This window comes from Loxodonta africana, chromosome 10, assembly GCF_030014295.1.
Source record: "Loxodonta africana isolate mLoxAfr1 chromosome 10, mLoxAfr1.hap2, whole genome shotgun sequence".
Taxonomy (NCBI): Eukaryota; Metazoa; Chordata; class Mammalia; order Proboscidea; family Elephantidae; genus Loxodonta; species Loxodonta africana.
In genome coordinates this window covers 29897590-29920539 of record NC_087351.1, presented here as the reverse complement: position 1 = coordinate 29920539, position 22950 = coordinate 29897590, and the positions used below count along the sequence as shown (strand labels likewise).

The 22950-nt window shown below is 37.6% G+C and overlaps 1 protein-coding gene across 1 annotated transcript; it reads left to right on the top strand.

Moving 5' to 3' along the window:
• Positions 1-582: 582 nt before the first annotated feature.
• RNASE9 (ribonuclease A family member 9 (inactive)) lies at positions 583-1200 on the top strand. Its single transcript, XM_010601011.2, has one exon. It carries the CDS (start codon positions 583-585, stop codon positions 1129-1131), a length of 549 nt encoding a protein of 182 aa, XP_010599313.1. The 3' UTR covers positions 1132-1200.
• The last annotated feature ends 21750 nt before the right edge of the window (positions 1201-22950 follow it).

Here is a 22950-nt window from a genome sequence, read left to right as displayed (position 1 = left end):
TCAGAGATGCTGCTAAACATCCTACAATGAACAGAGCACCCCACCACAAAAAAAAAAGCAAGAGAAGAAAGAAAGTCCTAAGAAGAGAAATTTTCCTCATCACATCTGGATGTTAATGAGAGCCCTTATGGCTCTTGTCAGTGCAGCTTCTTAAGTCCTCTGGAAGGGAACTAATATATTTGGTCCAGATGGATGGAGCAGGTGAGCCTCCTCTCTGCCTCCCTCCCTCTCTCCCCTCTGCTGTCCTAGACCTCCACTCTCATCCCTATTTCTCCTCTCTCTATCTCTCTCTCTTCTTTCTCCCTCTTGTATCAAATTTCCCTCCCTTATCCCCAGTCTTCAAGACTGACTATAGACCTAGTTAGGTCATTTTTTTAAGTCAATGTTTCAGAGATATTTAATAGATTTTGAGTTGACAATTGAGATTATATTTGAATTTCCGAACTCTTAAAAGTTTAGAACAGCTTTATGTGATAGAAATGGGCCCCGCACAGAAATAGAAGCAGGTAGATTTTTACCATAGCATAGATATACTTATCTCTTTTACTCCCCCACAGGAAAATGTGGCAGCCTTCTGTCGTCATGTACCCACTGTCTGTGCTACTATTGCTGTTCCCACAAGCGCAGTTCAAAACAACACATAATCCTTTCATTGTATCAGGTAATTTCGAAGAAGATTTTGAGGATTATTTGACAGAGTTTTATGGTACAGGATCTACCACAGAGCCTACCAAAGAAAAATTCAAACGTAAGATGATTATTGTACCCGGAAGACAAATACATATAAGTAATGAAGAATACTGTAGCCACGCAATCCTGTTTAAAAATATTCACAATAAGTTGCGCTGTGTGAAAGAACACTACTTCCTCCAAGAGCCATACGAGGAGATAAGAAAAATCTGTTACAACTCATTTATAAAATGTAAGAATGGCATTAGAAAATGTAACAGGAGCAAGAAAATGATGGAAGGACTGTATTGTAAATTAAGAAGAGGAACCACATCACCAGACTGTGAATATGAATCATTTTATAAGAGAGGACTTGCCATTATCACTTGTAAGTGGCAAAATTCAATTGGAGAACTTGTTCCTGTTAGCATAAATGATATATCGATGCCATATAGCTATTAGGAAAGCCACATCCACCAGGAAGCTGTCTTCCTTCCACCTTTCTAGCAGAGACAACCAGCTAGGGAGGGATGATTTAATCCTCTATGTACTGATTCCTATAGATCAAAATAGATAATGGTCATTCCTATAGATCAAAATAGATAATGGTCATTTTAATCCTTTTCATTTTAATCAGCCACTTTCCATCTCCCAAGCACTACCCAAAGGCAACTTGGGATTACAGATGGTGCTTCGAGGTGTGGTTTCACACAGGTCACAGCTTTGCAGGTGTAATGAGTATAAGTCCCTGCAGTGGTACAATGATAGGGGAAGAGGAAATGGTTAGCTGATGTGTGTTGCAAAGATGTGTTTATCTGATTGTTCAGTTCAGCAGAAATAATAAAGTGGCCTAGTAAAGTGGCTCTGTGTATGTTTTTGTGGGGTTTCTGGGTTTAAATTTTCTTTCTCTGTGACACAATTTGACACAAAAGGAACACAAGTCCTGTGAGACATCATGCAATTTATCTTTCCAGTGCTTGCGTTTGTAGATACTTCACCTGTCCTGTTCTTTCCATACAACACAATCCTTATCAGTCCATGAAAAAATAGATTCTAATAGGTGGCCTCTCGGGATTCTTTATCCATTCAGAATAACAAACTCCCCAAAATATATTTCAATTGTCCAATGTTACTTTGTCATTGTTCACATCTTTGCGTAGCTTAAACATCACTGTTCACAAAACTACAAATAGCTCCTCACTTTCCTCCTTAAAAAAAAAAAAATTTTTTTTTTTTAAGGTCATAATTATTCACAACTCTTTCTTCACTTTTCAGTAGATATGGCTTCATCTGGGAATATATCACTTCACGAAAGGGCTGGAGACTCTTCATAACAAAATAAAATAATCTATATGTCTAGTTCATGTAATAATTTCCCTCCTTTTGTCTTTCAAACATAACATCTTTTTACTATTACTCCCTATAACTCAATGAAAAAGGAGTATAGGAGAAAGAGTGTCTATTGCCTTTGGCACGTTTTACCACAATTGAATCTGTTAGTCTTCTCCTCATTCCTTATTCCTGTCTTTAGGCTCATAACTAAGGTCCTGATTTGCCAGCCAATTGATTGATCTACAATAAAGACCCAAGGCCAAGAGCTGCCAGTCTCCTTTTTATTGACAAATATCATACCATTTAGGGTTATGCAATGACATCATGGATTTTATCCAAATCCTTCTTTTCTTTCTATCCCTAAGATAGATCTTCTTCATCTATCTGAGACATGAGGATCTTAACTTCTATGAACCATCATATTTGTAGAAGAGAGGGAAAAAATGGCTTATCTCTTACTCATTGTATTTAGAGGACTGACTATAATTTGCATTGTGGATGAGAATAAATATTCCACCCCAGTTTTCATGACTGCAAGATTACAAAAGTTAGTAAACAATATCAAGTTCTTAAGAGATCAAAGGTGATATCTCCAGTAAGTTAAAACCTCTGGAGAGTGACCCTAACCCTATCAAAAGGACAGGTAAAATAGGCTTTAAACAAAATGAGATTTTGAATTTAGGGTCACCTTCTCTACAAGACTGGATTCTGAGACTGTATGTTTTCCATCCACTAGTTTATAAACTTCAAGAGACTAAGAACATTCACAGTTATAAGTTTACATACAAATATACTTACTTAGCCCTTATTTAAAATGTCAAATATTATGAAAGAGTCACAAATATTCAATTGTCAAAGATTGCCTTCCTCTTCTTATCAAAATACATTCATTATAATTAGGTGCAAGCATCTTACCACTTCAATACATGCTCTCGGTAGAAGTTTCTGAGTATTTACGTATTCAAATACATGTTATTTTGAAATTTGTCTCATTCCTCATTAGATCTTCAATGCCTGGAACAGTGCCTGGCACTTAGAATACTTAAGTGTTTTTGAAAGGATTAATAAAACATAAGCCAGAGCTCTCCAATGGTATAAACATTTTAATAAATCATTTTTTACCATTACTCCATAGTGGTGGCTATGTTCATTTTTCAGGTGAGTGGTAAAAAGACTAAAGAACAGCAGGTTTTTGTGTTTCCATGAAGCAAAATCCATTAAAGATATTGGTCAGGAGCTTATGAAGCACACATCAAAATAGAGGAAGCAATTTTAAGGGGGGCTGCAGCCTGCACAATCAGAATATGAAAGGGGGGGAGTTTTAAGGGAAAAACAAGAGTAAGAGAAAAAAGGATTTCTTCCCAGATAGGACATAAGAAAAAGAAGACAAAAACATGGGCTAGACATGAAGAAGCCTCTACGGCAGAAATAACACATATTAATTTTAAAGACAATTTTTTGGAGCATGGTAAGCATGACCAGGCCTTGATACCTGTATTTTTAATAAGCTCCACAGGTAATTCTAAGGCTCAACCAGAGTGCAGGATCATTGGCTGATGTCAGGAGAAAAGCCTAAGCGTTGAAACAAACCCGTGTAAGGGCATCATACCCAAGATGGAATTTCTCTTTAATACCAAAAACCAAACCAAATCCGTTGCTGTCAATTTGATTCCAACTCATAGCAACCCTAAAGGACAGAGTAGAACAGCCCCCCACAGAGTATCCAGGGAGCACCTGGTGGATTCAAACTGTTTTCTTTTTGGTTAGCAGCCATAGTACTTAGCCACTATGCCACCAGGGTTTCCTTCTCTTTAATAGAACCCGTCTTTGAAGAAATGCAACCACAATGTTTCTTAGAAGTGAGGGTAGAGAGATCTCAGCTCACTTACTTTGGACACTTCATCAGGAAGAATCAGTTGCTAGAAAAGGATATCATGATGAGTAAAGTAGAGGATCAGGAAAAATGAGGGAAACCCTCAATGAGATGGATTGACACAATAATGGGCTCAGACATACCAATCATCGCGAAGACGGCACGGGACCAGGCAACAGTTCGTTCTGTTATACATAAGGTAGCCATGAGTCTATACGACAGCCACTAACAAAAACAACAACAGAGATATACGCATCGTGCTATAACAGGTGGATGAAAAAACTCATTAACATCCTACAGCTAACTACCTCACCTTGCTGAGTCCTTGAACTCATGCAACGTATAGAAAATAACCTGAGAACAAAGACCAAGAAATTTTAGTCTTTTTGGCCGTTCTAGTTCTCATTATAAATTCATTTACTGCCATGATAAATTAAGATATTGACGGTGCATATCATCATATCTGAATTTGCCTACTTCTGGGTGTGTTAATAAAATCAAGTTTCTGGAAAGGCAAAACTAAGGGCAAGTACTCAACTGTGGTGATCTTACAAAAGTATATCTACTAGGACATTTTTGTCAAATCTCTAATCTAACGACAATAATTATTAGACAAAAGGATATCAAAACTGACCTTACTTTACAACTCAAATGTGTAGAAAACATGCAATGTCATTGTTTTGTTGATAACTGTCATAGATTGAATTGTGTCCCCCAAAAATCTGTGTATCAATTTGGCTAGGCCATGATTCCCGGTATTTAATCAAATATGATATTAGCAAAGATGTATGGAAATTAACAATAGTTTAATCATTCACAAAACTTTCTAAGTATGTCAATTTAAGAAGTTCCTTCTATTCTCTGTGAAAGTCTAAAAGCAATGACACTCCAATAGCAATGACAGTTCTCGCACCCAGATTTTGTTTTCTAAACACCACACTGTAATAAAAGAAACCAGGGCTTCCTAGAGAAATGGTTGATGCCAGGAATGGGGCAGTGAAGTGTGAAATGAGTCATAGTATCTTGTGGTACTAAAGAACAGAAAAGGATGAGAGCTTGTTGAAATAATACAAGAGTCAACCTGAAGTATTCATGGATCAAGCTAAATTCTTATTTATTTTGAGCACCAAAATAAATAAAAATAATGTTGAATTTTAACTCATAAAATAAATATTTATAAGTCCACACTAATACGAATTTTAACTTTTAGAGCAAAATAAATATCCGTAAGTCTATACTGATAGATAGATGGTAGGTAGATAGATAAAGAGAGAGAGAGGTAGGTAGGTAGGTAGAAAGACAGACAGATAGATAGATATACCTAGAAACAAATGAGGGAGAAAGGACAGCTCTTTCTTACGATAACCCAGTGCCGTCTTTTCTTACAATAGAACTTTAATTAAGCATTCTAGGAAAATAGAAAAGCCACCATTAGGCAAACACAACAGTAATATTTGTTGAAGAAAAAAATACACCAATGGGTGCTAAAATGAGTGGGCAAAAGACGAGGAGAACAGCAGATTTAAATGGTCCTGAAGTATCTCCCTATAAGGTATGTTTTAATTAAAAAGGGAAAAGTAATGACTTTACATTTGCCAAAACTGGCAGACATCTCCTTAATCAAGGTTAACATCAACAGTAATAAGACATATGGACATATCAATATGATGCATTTCTATATGATGCCTCATTCTTGTCATGAGAAAACATACAAACCAAAATTTATGAATATAACACAAAGTTAATGACGAGTACTCTTCAAAGGTGTCAAGGTCATGAAATGTGTCATGTGTTGGACAAGACTAAGAAGATAAAACAACTAAATGCATATTATCCTTGAACAGGAAAAGACTATTAGTTGAAATGCTGATGAATTTGCATAAGATCTGTAGTTTAGTGAACAGTATTCAACCAGTGTTAATTTCATGATAATTATACTATATGGTGTTGGTGAAGAATATTGAATATACCATGGACTGCCAGAAGAATGAACAAATCCATGTTGAAGGAAGTACAGCCAGAATGCTCCTTAGAAGCAAGAATGGCGAGAGTTCATCTTACTTACTTTGGACATGTCATCAGGAGGGACCAGTTCCTGGAGAAGGACTTCACGCTTTGTGAAGTGGAGGGTCAGTAAAAAAGAGGAAGACCCTCAATGAGATGGATTTACAGAGTGGCTGCAACAATGGGCTCAAACAAAGCATAGATTGTGAAGTTGCTGCAGGACCAAGCAGTGTTTCATTCTATTGTACATTGAATCTCTATAAGCCGGAACTGACTTGACAGCAATATACTAACAACAACAATATACTATAGTTATTAAGTTTTTAAATTAAGATTAGTATGGTAAGGAGTCTATGAAAACTATAGTAAAATGCATATAACATAAAAATTACCAGTTAACAATTTTTAGGTCACAGTCTAGTGGCATTAATTACATTCACAATGTTGTACAAACATCACTACTATCTTTTTCCAAAATTTTTATTATTCCATTAAGCTTAAACTCACCATTCTCTGCTGCCTCAGCCCCTAATAAACTCTAATCTGCTTCACATCTCTATGAGTTTGCCTAATACAGATATTTCACATAAGTGGACTCAAGCAATATTTTTTTTTGTGTCTGGTTTATTTCACTCAGCATAATGGTTTCAATGGTTCATCCACGTTGTAGCATGTATCAGAACTTCATGTCTGGAAGCCAGCCAATATAATGCCCGGACAGCCACACCATGCTGTCCCTTTGCAGCAAAGACTGAAAAACTAAGTAAAACAGATACAAATGTCAATCCTAGAACACTAACCGTCAAATGAAGACATAAAGAACTAGATCAAACACTCAATGGAAGAAGAAACTGATAGAAAACAGAGAACTAAGAGAGATACAGAGTGGAGTCCCCTGCCAACTAACACAGCACACTGTCTCTATCTTGGAAAACAGCCAACAACAACCCTGGACAAGAAGTATGAGAAGACAAATTTACAGAGCTCCCAACAGGAGACAGAGCACCCAGTAACCAGAGAAACACACTTTACCACCCCTCATCATTCTGCCCCACATGCCACCTCTCCACCTTCCCTCTGGCGCCCGGGTCCAACATGCACTCACCCACCAACTACCACCACGCCACCTTCCCACCTTTTTTCCCCTTTCTCTCTTTTCTTTCTCCCTCCCACCTGGGCCCATACGCCACCTCCACCCCCTTCCCTCTGGACCCTGTGTACCTCCAAGACTAGAGTGACCCTGCAGCTCAGGCCTGCTGCCACAACAGGTCCACACTGTTTCTCCGCTCCCCTCCCAAAACTCAATCAACTTACCACTCCCTGCCTGACACTTCCACCCATCTAGCCAGGGGCTATGAACATTCCTATACAGCTGGACAAACATCAAGAGGCAGGCAGCACCTGCCCAGTCCACTCTCACCCACCTCACTAAACCATTGAACGTACAATAGGCTCACCTTTCCTGCAACTGCCCTTCCCACCCATACAAGCTGGTGAGAGCTATTGTGCCCACAGATGAGCAAGCAGCAAAGCATGCCTGGCCTGCTTGTCCTGACATATCAAAAACAAAACAAAAATCAGGACAAAAAAATTTAACATACAATCAGTAAATAAAGAAAAAAAATACCTTAATGTCTTGGAGACAGCAGACAATATCAAAACATATAAAAAAGTAGGTCAAGACGGCTCCAGCAAGTGACCAAAACAAAGAATCAGATAAATTTCTGGTAGAATAAAAGGCAGTGGAACTACCTGATATGGAATTCAAAAGAAAATATCTAGGGATCTTCAAGAAAATAGGGAGGAAATCAAGGAAAAGACAGAAAAAAACAAGGAAAAAAATAGACAAAATCAAGGAAAACACAGACAAAGCAATAGAGGAATTCAGGAAAATAATTCAAGAATGAAGTGTCAAAATAAATAATTAGAAATCACTAAAAAAAAAAAAAGCGACTAGAAATTCAAAAGGTAAATAACAAAATTTCAGAAATGGATAACTCAATAGAAGGTTTTAGGAGCAAATTTGAAATAAAAGAAGGCAGGATCAGGGAGATTGAAGTCAAATCCATGCACACCACATTGAGGAAAAATCAGAGAAAAGAACGAAGAAAAATGAAGAAAAAAAAAGAATTATGTGTGATACAATCAAGAGCAAAAATTTATGCATGATAATAGCTCCAGAACAGGGGAATAAAATGGAAAACACAGAGAAGATTGTGAAAGATTCGCTGGCAGAAAATTTCCCAAATACCATAACAGATGAAAAACTGCCTATCCAAGAAGCTCAACGAACCTCTTATAGAACAGATCCCAAAAGAAAGTCACCAAGGCATATCATAGCCACATTTGCCAAAATGAAAGACAAAGAATCCTGAGAGCAGCTTGAAAAAATGCAGTCACATACAAAGGGGAAACAAGAAGACTAAACTCCGATTATTCGGCAGAAAATATGTAAACAAGAAGGCAATGGGATTACATATATAAAACCTTGAAGAAAAAAACTGCCAACCAAGAATAACATATCTTGAAAAACTCTCTCTCAAATATGATGGCAAAATTAGGATATTTCCATATGATCTAAAATGAAGAGAATTCGTAAAAATCAGACCAAACTTACAAGAAATATTAAAGGGAATCCTTTGGTTAGAGAACCTACATCAGACAACAACCTGAGTTTAGAACACAGAACAGCAACAGCCAGGTAGCAACCTAGGTAAAGAATTTTCAATAATAAACCAAAGCTAAAAGACTTAAAACAGGAAAACAGAAACATCAATCTGTAAATGACAACATCAAAACAACAAAAGAGGGGATAAACAGGGTAAATACAGAACTTTCAAATGTAGAGGAAGCTGAGGCAATATCAAGTAATAAAAGACTGGTTCAAACTTAGGATGAGAAGGGTAAATTTCAAGGTAACCACAAAAACTTCCAGCCAACATGGCACCATAGACAGAAGCACCACACCATCCCTCCACAGCAAAAACCTGACAAACTAAGTAAAACAGAGACAAACGTCATTCCTGAAACCTGAAGTGTCAAATGAAGAGATAAAGTACTCAGCCAAACACTGAATAGAATAAGAAACTGACAAAGTACAGAAAGTTAGGAGAGATACATGTGGGGGGCCTCTATCAGCTAAGGCAGCACAGATTCGCCATCTTGGAATCCTCTCAGGGATGGGCAGACAGGGAGCACAGGAAAGCAGCTTCACAGAGCTCCCAGCAGGAGACAGATCACCCAGTAACCACAGGACACACACTTTTCCACCCTCAATTCTCTCCCCACTGCTCTACCTCCAAGTTTCCTGGCTGGCTGGGGTGGCTCTGCCGGCCAGAAAGTGCAGTATCCATGCTGCTTGGATTCGCCCCACCCACATTGGAGATAAACGGACAGGGAGTACGGGAAAGCAGCTTCGCAAAGTTCCCAGCAGGAGACAGAGCTTGCATTCCTGCCTCTCACACTGGCCATCTCACTGAGCTGGCATTACTTCTTTCTGTTTCTTTTGGTTTCTTCCATGCCTCCCACCACCTCCCCTTCCTTTGTCTCTGTGTGTCATCTTTGCTTCTTCTTGAAAGGGTGTGAAGTCCTGCTTTACTTAAGAACCACTTTCCAGGCCCGAAACACCACACTGGTGGGATCCCTGGGGCTTTTTTTTTTTTTTTTTTTTTTGCTTGTTTTGTTTTGCTTTGTTCTATTCTGTTTGTTTTCTTTTTCTTTTTGCAGTTTGGAAGCACCTTTGAGCTGGGCTGAACTGCATGGCTTGGGAGCCACTCCCCCAATCTGTGAGGCCACATAGGTAGGATCCATGGGGGCACTTCTTTTTTTTTTTTTTTCCCTGTTTCCTTTTCTGTCTTTCTTCATTTCTCAGTTCTTGTCTCTCTATACTTACCTTCTTTTCCTGTCTCCTGAATCCTTGGTGCTGTGTGATATCTATATACCCTCTAGCCAGGCTATACTGCCCAGCCTGGGAGCCACTCCCTCTGTATTCACAGCCTCACCAGAGGGACCCCTGGGGGCTTTTCCTTCTTTCTTTTTTGCTGTTTTCCAAATCTTTATCTAGTTATTTTTTTCCTTCTTCCCCTTTTCTTTTTTTTTTTCTTTTTGCTTTTCTGTATTTCTCAGTTTCTCATCTCTCCATTCCAACAGCAAGCTTCCTTAGCACTCTTTTTTTTTTTTGCTTTGTATGTTTGTTTGTTTTGGGCTCCTATTTCTCACTACTCTCTCTCCTCTTTCCCATATCCATATTAGCTCCACACATCACAACCTCCCCCCTCTCTTCTGCCTACATGCACCGTGTGCTGAACATCATCTCCCCAAGCAGCACAGGCACAGCCTACTGTAACCCGCCCAGCACTGATTCCTGGCCCACCCTGGCAGCCCTAGTACATGCCACAAACAATCCATCTCAGCCCCTCCCCTTCAGCTGGACCTGTCCTGCTGCACCTTATCTGAGTGACTGGCCGTGCCCATGGGACAAGGAGGTGAAAAATATCGTGATTACAGACTAGCAAACAACAAAGAACATGCAGCCCGCCTGCTTAGACATAACCAAATAAAACAAAAAAACCAGGACAAAACAAACAAATCTACAATCAATAAATGAAGAAAATAACTACTGAATGTCCCAAAGACAGCAGACAATATCAAAACATAAAAAAAAAAAAAAAAACTCACAGGACAGCATGGTTGCAGTAGGCATCCGAAATAAAACACCAGATGACTTTCCAGTAGATGAAAAGGCACTAGAACTACCTGACAGGCAATTCAAATCTCTAATATTCACAGCTATCCAAGAGTTGAAGCAAAAAGCAGAAGAAAATGGGTAAAAATAGACAAATTTATGGAAAAGGAAGACAAATTCATGGAAAATACAGGCAAAAAAATGGAATAATTCAGGAAAATAATAAAGGAACAAATTGCCAAAATCAATTCTCAACTAGAAATCATACAAAAACTGCAATTAAAAATTCAAAAGGTAAACAACAAGGTGTCAGAAATGGACAGTGTCATAGAAGGGCTGAAGAGCAACCCTTCAGCAAAATTGAAGACAAATACTTGGATACAACTCTGAGGAAAAATCGGAAAAAAGAATGAAGAAAAATGAAGAAACCCTGAGAATTACGTGGGATACAATCAAAGCAAAAATTTGTGAGTGATCGGAGTTCCAGAACAGGGAGAGAAAATGGAAAACACAGAATCATTGAAGAATTGCTGACAGAAAACTTCCCTAATATCATGAATGATGAAAAGCTGACCATCGAAGAAGCTCAATGAACCCCATATAGGGTAGACCCCAAAAGAAAAAAACCAAGGCATATCATAATCACACTTGCTAAAACCGAAGACGAAGAAAATATCCTGAGAGCAGCTCAAGAAAAACATAAAGTCACAAACAGAGGAGAAACAATAAGACTAAGCTCTGATTATTCTGCAGAAATCATGCAGGCAAGAAGGCAACAGAACGACATATACAAAATATTGAAAGAAAAAAATTGCCAACCAAGAATAATATATCCTGCAAAACTTTCATTCAAATATGATGGTGAAATTAGGACATTTCCAGACAAACAGAAATTAAAGGAATATGTAAAACCCAAACCAAACCTACAATAATTATTAAAGGGAGCCCTTTGGTCTGAGAACAGAAAACATCAGACCACAGCCTGAATCTAGGATGCAAGATTGTACCAGCCAGATACCAATTTAGGAAATGAACTCTCAAGGACTATCCAAAACCAAGAGAATGACAACAGGGAACTAGAGAGGTTAATCTGTAAACGATAACAATGTCAGAACAATAAAAGAGGGAATAAACCATGTAGGTATAGAACTTTTTAGTGGAGATGAAGGCAAGGCAATACCAAGTAATAATAGACTGGTTCAAACCTAGGAGGATACGAGTAAATTTCAAGGTAACCACAAAGAAAGTTAACAAACCTACTCATCAAAACAAAGAAGAAAAACATAAAGTCTCAATAAAAATAAAACATACAAAAACACAAGAAATCCACAAACAAAAAGAACTCTGCAAAGGAGAGTAAGAACAACAAAGAAAATGTTAGCACTACAAAAAAAGCACTATCAAATGACAGTAATAAACTCACACCTATCAATAATTACACTGAATGTAAATGGCCTAAATGCACCTATAAAGAGACAGAATGACAGAATGGATTAAAAAAAAAAAAAACAGGATCCATCAATATGCTGTCTGCAAGAGACACACCTTAGAAACAAAGTTGTAAATTTATTAAAAATCAAAGGATGGAAAAAAAATATATCAAGCAAATAACTACCAAAAAGAGCAGGAGTGGCAAAACTAATCTCGGATAAAAATAGACTTTAAAACAAAAGTCACTATAAAAGACAAAGAAGGGCACTATTCAATGATTAAAAGGACAATCCATCATGAAGACTTAACCATAATAAACATCTATGCACTCAAAGACAGGGCTCCAAAATACATAAAACAAACTCTATCAGCACTGAAAAGAGAAATAGTTCCACAATAATAGTAGGAGACTTCAACACACCACTGTTGGTAAGGACACAACATCTACAAAGAAACAACAAAGTTACAGAAAATCTAAAGATCACAATCAACCAACTTGACCTTGTAGACATATACAGAACACTCCACACAACAGTAAAAAAGTATACTTCCTTTTCTAAAGCACATGGAACATTCTCCAGAATAGACCACATTTTAGGCCACAAATCAACCCTCAATAAAATCTAAAACATGGAGATAATACAAAGCATTCTCTCTGATCACAATACCACAAAGGTAGAAATCAATAACAGGAAGAGTAAGAAAAAAAAAATCAAATGTATGGAAACTGAGTAAAACTTTGCTTAAAAGCAACTGAGTAATAGAAGAAATCAAAGAGAGAATCAAAAAATTCCTAGAACCAAATGAGAATGAAAACACATCATACCAAAACCTTTGGGACACAGCAAAAGCAGTGCTCAGGGGGCAATTTGTAGCAATAAATGCACACATTAAAAAAGGAGAAAGGGACAAAATCAAAACATTAGCTCAATGACTTGAACAAATAGAAAGTGAGCAGCAAAAGAAACCCACAGCCACAAGAAGAAAGATTATATCTCAGAAAGATTTCATAGTTCTCTGTAGTTTTAGTTATAAGAACATTACATTTTGGCAATCATGATTTATGTTTAGGGATTTAAAAGTCCAGGCCAGTCCCATCTAAATAGAAACTTTATCATAATCAAAAATAAAAATATTAACCCTACAATACAAACAAACAGAAAGAAAGCAGCAAAAGTGGCCCACAGGCCCAGAAGAAAGAAAATAATAAAGATTAGAGCAGAAGTAAATGAAGTTGAGAGTAAAAAAAACACTAGAAAGAAACAAGACCAAAAGATCTTTGAAAAGATCAACAAACAGGTCATTGGCCAAACTGGCAAAAGAAAAACAGGAAAGGAGGCAAATAACCCAAATAAGACATGAGATGGGGGACATTACAACAGGCCTAACTGATAAAATGAAAGGGATAATAACAGAGTACTATGAAAAACTGTACATAAACAAATTTGAGAACCTAGAGGAAATGACACATTTCTTGAAGCACTCTACCTACCTAAACTGACAGAAAACATGAACAGACCCACAACAAGAGGAGATCGAAGAGACAATAATTATTTGGAAAAAAAAAATCCCAACCGGGGTCGGGGGAAGCCCCATCTCAGACAGCTTCACTGGAGAATTCTACCAAACATTCAGAGGAGAGCTCACACAAGTACTACTCGAACTATTTCAGAGCATAGAAAAGGAAGGAATACTCTCCAATTCATTCTGTGAAGCCAGCATAACCCTGATACCAAAGCCAGGCAAAGACACCACAAAAAAGGAAATTATAGACCAATATTTCTCATGAATATAGATGTAAAAATTCTAGGCAATAAAATTCAACATCGTATCAAAAAAAATAGTATATCTTGGCCAAGTGGAATTCCTACCAGGTATTTTTTTTTTTATGCAAGGATGGTTCAACATTAGAAAATCAATCAGCCTAATCCACCACATAAATAAAACAAAAGAATCACATGATCATATCAATGGCAGAAAAGAATTGATAAAGTCCAACACTCATTGCTGATAAAACTCTCAGCAAAATAGGAATAGAAGAGAAATTCCTCAACATAATACAGGGCATTTATACAAAACTGACAGCCAACTTTATTCTCAACAGAAAGAGACTGAAAGCATTCTCCTTGAAAACGAGAACCAGACAAGGATGCCCTTTATTACCACTCTTATTCAACATTGTACTGGAAGTCCTAGCTAGAGCAATAAAGCAAGAAAAAGAAATAAACAGCATCCGAATTGGTAAGGAAGAGGTAAAACTATCCTTATTCACAGATGATAATATCTTATACACAGAAAATCCTAAAGAATCCACAAGAAAGCTACTGGAACTAATAAAAGATTCACAAAGCTGAAGAACACAAGATCAACAAAAATCAGTTGAATTCCTATACGCCAATGAAGAGAACTTTGAAAAAGAATTCAGCAAATCAGTACTGTTTACAATATCCCTAAAAAGGTTAAATACTTGGGAATAAACCTAAGCAGGGACATAAAAGACCTATACAAAGAAAGCTAAAAAACATTATTGCAAGAAACCAAAAGTGACCTATGTAAATGGAAAAAAGCAGCATGCTCATACATAGGAAGACTCAACATTGTGAAAATGTCAATACTACTCAAAAGCAATCTACAGATATAATGAAATTCCCATCCAAACACCAGCAGCATTCTTTAACAAGATGGAAAAATGAATCACCAACTTTATATGGGAAAGAAGAGGCCGCAGATAACAAAAGCGTTATTGAAAAAAAAGAATAAAGTAGGAGGCCTCACACTACCTGAGCTCAGAACTTATTGTACAGCCATGGTACTCAAAACAGCCTGGCCCCATACTTCACACCATATACAAAATCTAACTCAAAGCATATCAAAGGCCTAAATGTAAAACCTAAAATGATAAAGATCATGGAAGAAAAAATAGAAGCAACACTAGGGGCCCTAATACATGGCCTAAGCATATAATATAAACCATAACTAACAATGTACAAACACCATAAGAGAAACTAGAAAACTGGGAGTTCCTAAAAATTAAACACTTAAGCTCATCAAAATACTTCACCAAAAGAATAAAAAGAGAACCTACAGACTGGGAAAAAACTTTGGCTACAAATTTTTACACAGACATATTCAATAAGAGTCTAATCTCTAAATCTATAGAATACTTCAATGACTCAACAAAAAAAAAGATAAATAACCCAGTTAAAAACTGGGCAAAAGATATGAACAGACACTTCACCAAAGAATACATTCAGGTGGCTAACATACACTTGATGAAATACTCGCAACTAATAGCTATTAGAGAAATACAAATCAAAACAACAATGAGATACCACCTCTCCCCAATATTACTGGCACTAAAAAAAAAACAGAAAGTTACAAATGTTGAAGAGGTTCAAGGGAGATTGGAATTCGTATGCACTGCTGGTGGGAGTGGTACAACCACTGGAAAACAGCATGGCACCTCCTTAAAAAGTGAGAAATAGAAATACACAGTTCGGCAATCCCACTCTTAGGAATATATCCTAGAAAAATAAGAGCCCTCACATGAATACATATTTGTACACATATTGTTTTGTGACATTAGTTGCAATCCCCACAATGCAACAGCACACCCCCCGATTTCACCCCAGATTTCCTGTGTCCATTCAACAAATTCTTGTCCCTTCCTGCCTTCTCATCCTGCTTTTGAACAAGAGCTGTCCATTTGGTCTCATATATCTGATTGAACTAAGAAGCACATTCCTCATGTGTATTATGTTTTGTTTTATACTCCTGTCTAATCTTTTTCTGAAAAGTGGGCTTTGGGAATGGTTTCAGTGCTGGGTTAACAGTACATGCAGGGGCCATAGTTTCAGAGGTTCCTCCAGTCTCTGTCAGCCCATTAAGTCTGGTCTTTTTACGTGAATTTGAGTTCTGTTCTACATTTTTCTCCTACTCTGTCCAGGATTCTCTGTTGTGTTCCCTGTCAGGGTGATCACTGATGGTAGACAGGCACCACCTAGTTCTTTCAGTCTCTAGCTGGTGGAGTCTCTGGTTCATGTGATCGTTTAGTCCTCTGAGGTAATATTTTCCTTGTGTCTTTGGTTTTCTCCTTTCTCCTTTGCTCCAAGTGGGATGGGACCAATTGATGTATCTTAGATGGCCGCTCACAAGCTTTTAAGATCCCAGACACCACTCACCAAAGTAGAATGTAGAACATTTTCTTAATAAAGTTTTTTATGCCAATTGACTTAGATGTCCCAGAAACTATGGTCTTCAGGCCCTGGCCCCAGCTACTCTGTCCCTTAAAGCGTTTGGATGTGTCCAGGAAATTCTTAGCTTTTGGTTTAGTCCAGTTGTGCTGACTTCCCCTGTACTGTACGTCATCCTTACCTTTGCCAAAGCTGATCCTTGTCTACTATCTAGTTAGTAATTTTCCCTCCACCTCCCTCCCACCCTCGTAACCATCAAAGAATTTTTTTTTCTGTGTTTAAAACTTTTCTTGGGTTTTTACAGTAGTGGTCTTATACAATATTTGTCCTTTTGCAACTAATTTCACTCAGCATAATGCCCTCCAGATTCTCCACATTGTAAGATGTTTTGCAGATTCATCACTGTTCTTTATCATTGCATGATATTCCATTGCGTGTATGTACCATAATTTGTTTATCCATTCATCGTCGATGGGCACTTGTGTTGTTTCCATCTTTTTGCTATTGTCAATAGTGCCGTAATGAGCATGAATGTGCATATGTTTATGCATGCGATGGCTCTTATTTCTCTAAGATATACTCCTAGGAGTGGGAGGGCTAGATTGTATGGGATTTCTATATCTAGCTTTTTAAGGAGACACTGTATCGTTTTCCATAGTGGTTGTACCATTTTACATACCCACAAGCAGAGCATAAGAGTTCTAATCTCTCCACAACCTCTCTAACATTTGTTATTTTGTGTTTTTTGCGTTAGTGCCAGCCTTGCCAGAGTGAGATGGTATCTCATTGTAGCTTTGACTTGCATTTCTCTAATGGCTAACAGGAAACCCTGGTGGCATAGCGATTAAGAGTTACGGCTGCTGACCAAAAAGTCGGCAGTTCAAATTCCCTAAGCACTCCTTGGAAACCCTATGGGGGAGCTCTACTCTGTCCTATAGACTTTCTGTGAGTCGGAGTCCACTCAACGGCAACAGGTTTTTTTTTTTTTTTTTTAATGGCTGATGACTGTGAGGATTTATTTCCTCCTGTGTCTGTTAGCGGCTTGAATGTCTTCTTCGGTGAAGCATCTGTTCATATCCTTTGCCCATTCCTTAATTGGATTATTTGTCTGTTTGTTGTAGAGGTGTTGGAGTTTCCTGTAGATTTCAGAGATTAGATCTTTGTCAGATTTGTCATAGTCAAAATTTTTTCCCAGTCTGTAGGTTCCCTTTTTACTATTTTGGTGTAGTCTTTTGATGAGCATAAGTGTTTGATTTTTAGGAGCTCCCAGTTATCTAGTTTCTCTTCTGGTGCTTGTGTATTGTTAGTTATGGTTTGCATACTACTTATACCATTTATTAGAAAAAAAAAATTTATTAAGGCTCCTATAATTGTCCCTATTTTTCCTTCCATGATCTTTATTGTTTTAGATTTTATATTTTCATCTTTGATTCATTTTGAGTTAGTGTTTGCATATGGTTGTAAGGTATGGATCTTGTTTTATTTTTTTACAGATGGACATCCAGTTATGCCAGCACCATTTGTTAAAGAGACTGTCTTTTCCCTCATTTAATGGACATTGGCCCTTTGCCAAATATCAACTGCTCATACATGGATGGATTTACGTCTGGGTTCTCAATTCTGTTCCATTGGTCTATATGTCTGTTGTTGTACCAGTACCAAGATGTTTGGACTACTGTGGCAGCATAATAGTTTCTAAAATCAGGTAGGGTGAGGCCTACCACTTTGTTCTTCTTCTTCAGTAGTGGTTTACTTATCTGAAGCCTCTTCCCTTTCCATATGAGGTTGGTGATTTGTTTCTCTATCTCATTAAAAAATGCCACTGGAATTTGAATTGGGATTGCATTGTATCTGTAGATCACTTTGGGTAGAATTGACATTTTCACAATGTTGAGTCTTCCTATACATGAGCATGGTATGTTTTTCCACATATTTAGGCCTCTTTTGGTTTCTTGCTAGTACTGTTTTATAGTTTTCTTTGTATACGTCTTTTATGTCTCCGGTTAGATTTATTCCTAAGTACTTTATCTTCTTGGGGGCTATAGTAAATGATATTGATTTGGTCATTGTCATTTCCTTTCGAAGTTCTCTTTGTTGGTGTAGAGGAAGCCAACTGATTTTTGTATGTTTATCTTATAGCCTGCAATTTTGATAAAATCGTCTCTTAGTTTCAGTAGCTTTCTTGTGAATTCTTTGGGGTTTTCTGTGTATAATATCATATCACCTGCGAGTAGGGATAGTTTTACCTCTTCCTTACCAATTTGGATGCCCTTTATTTCTTTTTCTTGCCTTATTGCTCTAGATAGGACTTCCAGCATGAAGTTGAATAAGAGCGATGATAAAGGTCACCCTTGTCTGGTTCCTGTTTTCAAGGGGAATGCTTTCAGTCTCTCTCTGTTCAGAATGATGTCACTTGTTGGTGTTGTATAAATGCCCTTTATTACTCTGAGTAATTTACCTTCTATTCCTATTTTGCTGAGAGTTTTTATCAGCAATGGGTATTGGACTTTGTCGAATGCCTTTTCTGCATCAGTTGACAGGACCACGAGATTCTTCTCTTTTGTTTCATTTAGATGATGCACTACATTGATTGATTTTCTAATGTTGAACCATCCCTGCACACCTGGTATAAATCCCACTTGGTCATGATGTATTATTTTTTTAATATGCTGTTGAATTCTATTGGCCAGAATTTTTTTTGCTTATGTTCATGAGTGACATTGGTCTGTAGTTTTTTTGTTTTGTTTTGTCTTTGCCTGGCTTTGGTATCAGGGTTATGCTGGCTTCATAGAATAAGTTTGGGAGTATTCCTTCCTTTTCTTTGCTCTGAAGTAGTTTAAGTAGTTCTGGTGTTAGTGCTTCTCTGAATGTTCGGTAGTATTCTCCAGTGAAGCTGTGTGGGCCAGGGTTTTTTGTTGTTGTTGGGATTTTTTTTATTATTATTATTACTACCTCTTCAATCTCTTAATTTGTTATGGATCTGTTGAGATTTTCTACCGCAGTTTGTGTTAGTTTGGGTAGGTAATGTGTTTCTAGAAATTTGTCTATTTCCTTTAGGTTCTCAAATTTGTTGGAGTACAATTTTTCTTAGTATTCTGTTATGATTCTTTTTATTTCAGTTAGTCTGTTGTTACATCCCCCATCTCATTCCTTATTCAGGTTATTTGCTTCCTCTCCTGTTTTTCTTTTGTCAATTTGGCCAAAGGTCTGTTGCTTTTGTTGGTCTTTTCAGAGAACCAACTTTTGGTTTTGTTGGTTCTTTCTATTGTTAGTCTGTTCTCTATTTCATTTATTTCTGCTTAAATCTTTATTACTTTCTTTCTTTTGGTGCCTGGGGGCTACTTTTGTTGCTCTCTTTCTGTTTGTCTGAGTTGTAAGGTTAATGTTTTTATTTTGGCCTTTTCTGTTTTGATGTGTGCATTTATTGCTATAAATTGATCTCTAAGCACTGCTTTTTCTGTGTCTCAAAGGTTTTGGTAGGATGTGTTTTCATTCTCATTTGATTAATGAATTTTTTTTATTCCATCCTTGATTTCTTTTATTACCTAGTAGTTTTTAAGAAAGATGTTGTCCAGTTTATATGCATTTGATTTTTTCCTTGCTGTTTCTGTTATTGATTTCCACTTTTATGGCATTATCAGAGATGATGCATTGCATTGTTTCAAACTTTCTCTTTTCAATGATGTTAGAGTTTTTTTTTATGTATTTTGGAGCCCTGTTATTGGGTGCATATTTATTATAGTTATGTCTACCTGGTGTATTGATCCTTTAATCATTATATAACATCCCTGCTTATCCTGTGGAAAGAGATGATGGAAAAGGTCAATATCATCAGTCAGAACAAGACTGGGGGCCAGCTGCAGTGGAACAGACCATCAATTGCTCGTATGAAAGTTCAAGTTGAAACTGAAGAAAATTAGAACAAGTCCATGAGAGCCAAAGTATGACCTTGTGTGTATTCCGCCTGAATTTAGAGACCATCTCAAGAACATATTTGACACATTGAACACTATTGACCAAAGACCAGATGAGTTGTGGAATGACATCAAGACATCATACATGCTAGTGCAGGAAACTAAAAGGGACCTACATAAGTGGAAAAACATACCTTGCTCATGGATAGGAAGACTTAACATACTAAAAATCTCTATTCTACCAAAAGCCATCTATACATACAATGCACTTCCAATCCAAATTCCAATAACATTTTTTAATGTGATGGAGAAACAAATCACCAACTTCATGTGGAAGGGAAAGAAGCCCCGGATAAGTAAAGCATTACTGAAAAAGAAGAAGAAAGTGGGAAACCTCACTCTACCTGATTTTAGAACATATTATACAGCCACAGTAGTCAAAAGAGCCTGGTACTGGTACAACAACAGGCACATAGACCAATGGAACAGAATTGAGAACCCAGATATAAATCCATCCACATATGAGCAGCTGATATTTGACAAAGGCCCGGTGTCAGTTAACTGGGGAAAAGATAGTCTTTTTAACAAATGGTGCTGGCATAACTGGATATTCATGTGCAAAAAAATGAAACAGGACCCATACCTCACACCATGCACAAAAACTAACTCCAAGTGGATCAAAGACCTAGACATAAAGACTAAAACGATAAAGATCATGGGAGAAAAAATAGGGACAACATTAGGAGCCCTAATACAAGGCATAAACAGAATACAAAACATTACCAAAAATGACGAAGAGAAACCAGATAACTGGGAGCTCCTAAAAATCAAACACCTATGCTCATCTAAAGACTTTACCAAAAGAGTGAAAAGACCACCTACAGATTAGGAAAGAATTTTCAGCTATGACATCTCCGACCAGCGCCTGATCTCTAAAATCTATATGATTCTGTTAAAACTCAACCACAAAAAGACAAACAACCCAATCAAGAAGTGAGCAAAGGATATGAACACGCACTTCACTAAAGAAGATATTCAGGCAGCTAACAGATACATGAGAAAATGCTCTCGATCTTTAGCCATTAGAGAAATGCAAATTAAAACTACAATGAGCTTCCATCTCACTCCAACAAGGCTGGCATTAATCCAAAAAACACAAAATAATAAATGTTGGAGAGGCTGCGGAGAGATTGGAACTCTTATACACTGCTGGTGGGAATGTAAAATGGTACAACCACTTTGGAAATCTATCTGGCGTTTTCTTAAAAAGTTAGAAATAGAACTAACATACAACCCAGAAATCCCACTCCTTGGAAAATACCCTAGAGAAATAAGAGCCTTTACATGAACAGATATATGCACACCCATGTTTATTGCAGCACTGTTTACAACAGCAAAAAGCTGGAAGCAACCAAGGTGTCCGTCAACGGATGAATGGTTAAATAAATTATGGTATATTCACACAATGGAATACTACGCATCGATAAAGAACAGTGAGGAATATGTGAAACATTTCCTAACATGGAGGAACCTGGAAGGCATTATGCTGAGTGAAATTAGTCAGATGCGAAAGGGCAAATATTGTATAAGACCACTATTATAAGATCTTTAGAAATAATATAAACTAAGAAGAACACATTTTTTTGTGGTTACGAGAGGGGGGAGGGAGGGAGGGTGGGAGAAGGCTATTTACTGATTAGTTAGTAGATAAGAACTACTTTAGGTGAAGGGAAGGACAATACTCAATACACGGAAGGTCAGCTCAACTGGACTGGACCAAAAGCAAAGAAGTTTCTGGGATAAACTGAATGCTTCGAAGGTCAGCGGAGCAAGGGTGGGGGTTTGGGGACCATGGTTTAAGGGGACTTCTAAGTCAATTGGCAAAATAAATTCTATTATGAAAACATTCTGCATCCCACTTTGAAGTGTGGCGTCTGGGGTCTTAAATGCTAACAAGCGGCCATCTAAGATGCATCAATTGGTCTCAACCCACTTGGATCAAAGGAGAATGAAGAACACCAAGGTCACACCATAACTATGAGCCCAAGAGACAGAAAGGGCCACATGAACCAGAGACTTACATCATCCTGAGACCAGAAGAACTAGATGGTGCCCAGCCACAACCGATGACTGCCCTGACAGGGAGCACAACAGAGAACCCGTGAGGGAGCAGGAGATCAGTGGGATGCAGACCCCAAATTCTCATAAAAAGACCAGGCTTAATGGTCTGACTGAGACTAGAAGAATCCTGGTGGTCATGGTCCCCAAACCTTCTGTTGGCCCAGGACAGGAACCATTCCTGAAGACAACTCATCAAACATGGAAGGGACTGGACAATGGGTTGAAGAGAGATGCTGATAAAGAGTGAGCTACTTGTATCAGGTGGACACTTGAGACTGCGTTGGCATCTCCTGTCTGGAGGGGAGATGGGAGGGTAGAGAGGGTTAGAAACTGGCAAAACGGTCATGAAAGGAGAGACTGGAAGGAGGGAGCGGGCTGAGTCAGTAGGGGGAGAGTAAATGGGAGTATGGAGTAAGGTGTATATAAGCTTATATGCCACTGACTTGATTTTTAAACTTTCACTTAAAGCACAAAAAAATTATTAAAAAAAAAAAAAGACATCGTACATAAAGAAAGTAAAAGGTCATTAAAAAGACGGGAAAGAAAGAAAGGACCAAACTGTATGTGGAAGAGACTCTGAAACTCCTCTTGAATGTCAAGTAGCTAAAGCAAATGGAAGAAATGATGAAGTAAAAGAGCTTAACAGAAGATTTCGGAGGGTGGCTCAAGAAAAGAAAGTATTATGATGACATGTGCAAAGTCCTGAAGATAGAAAACCAAAAGGGACAA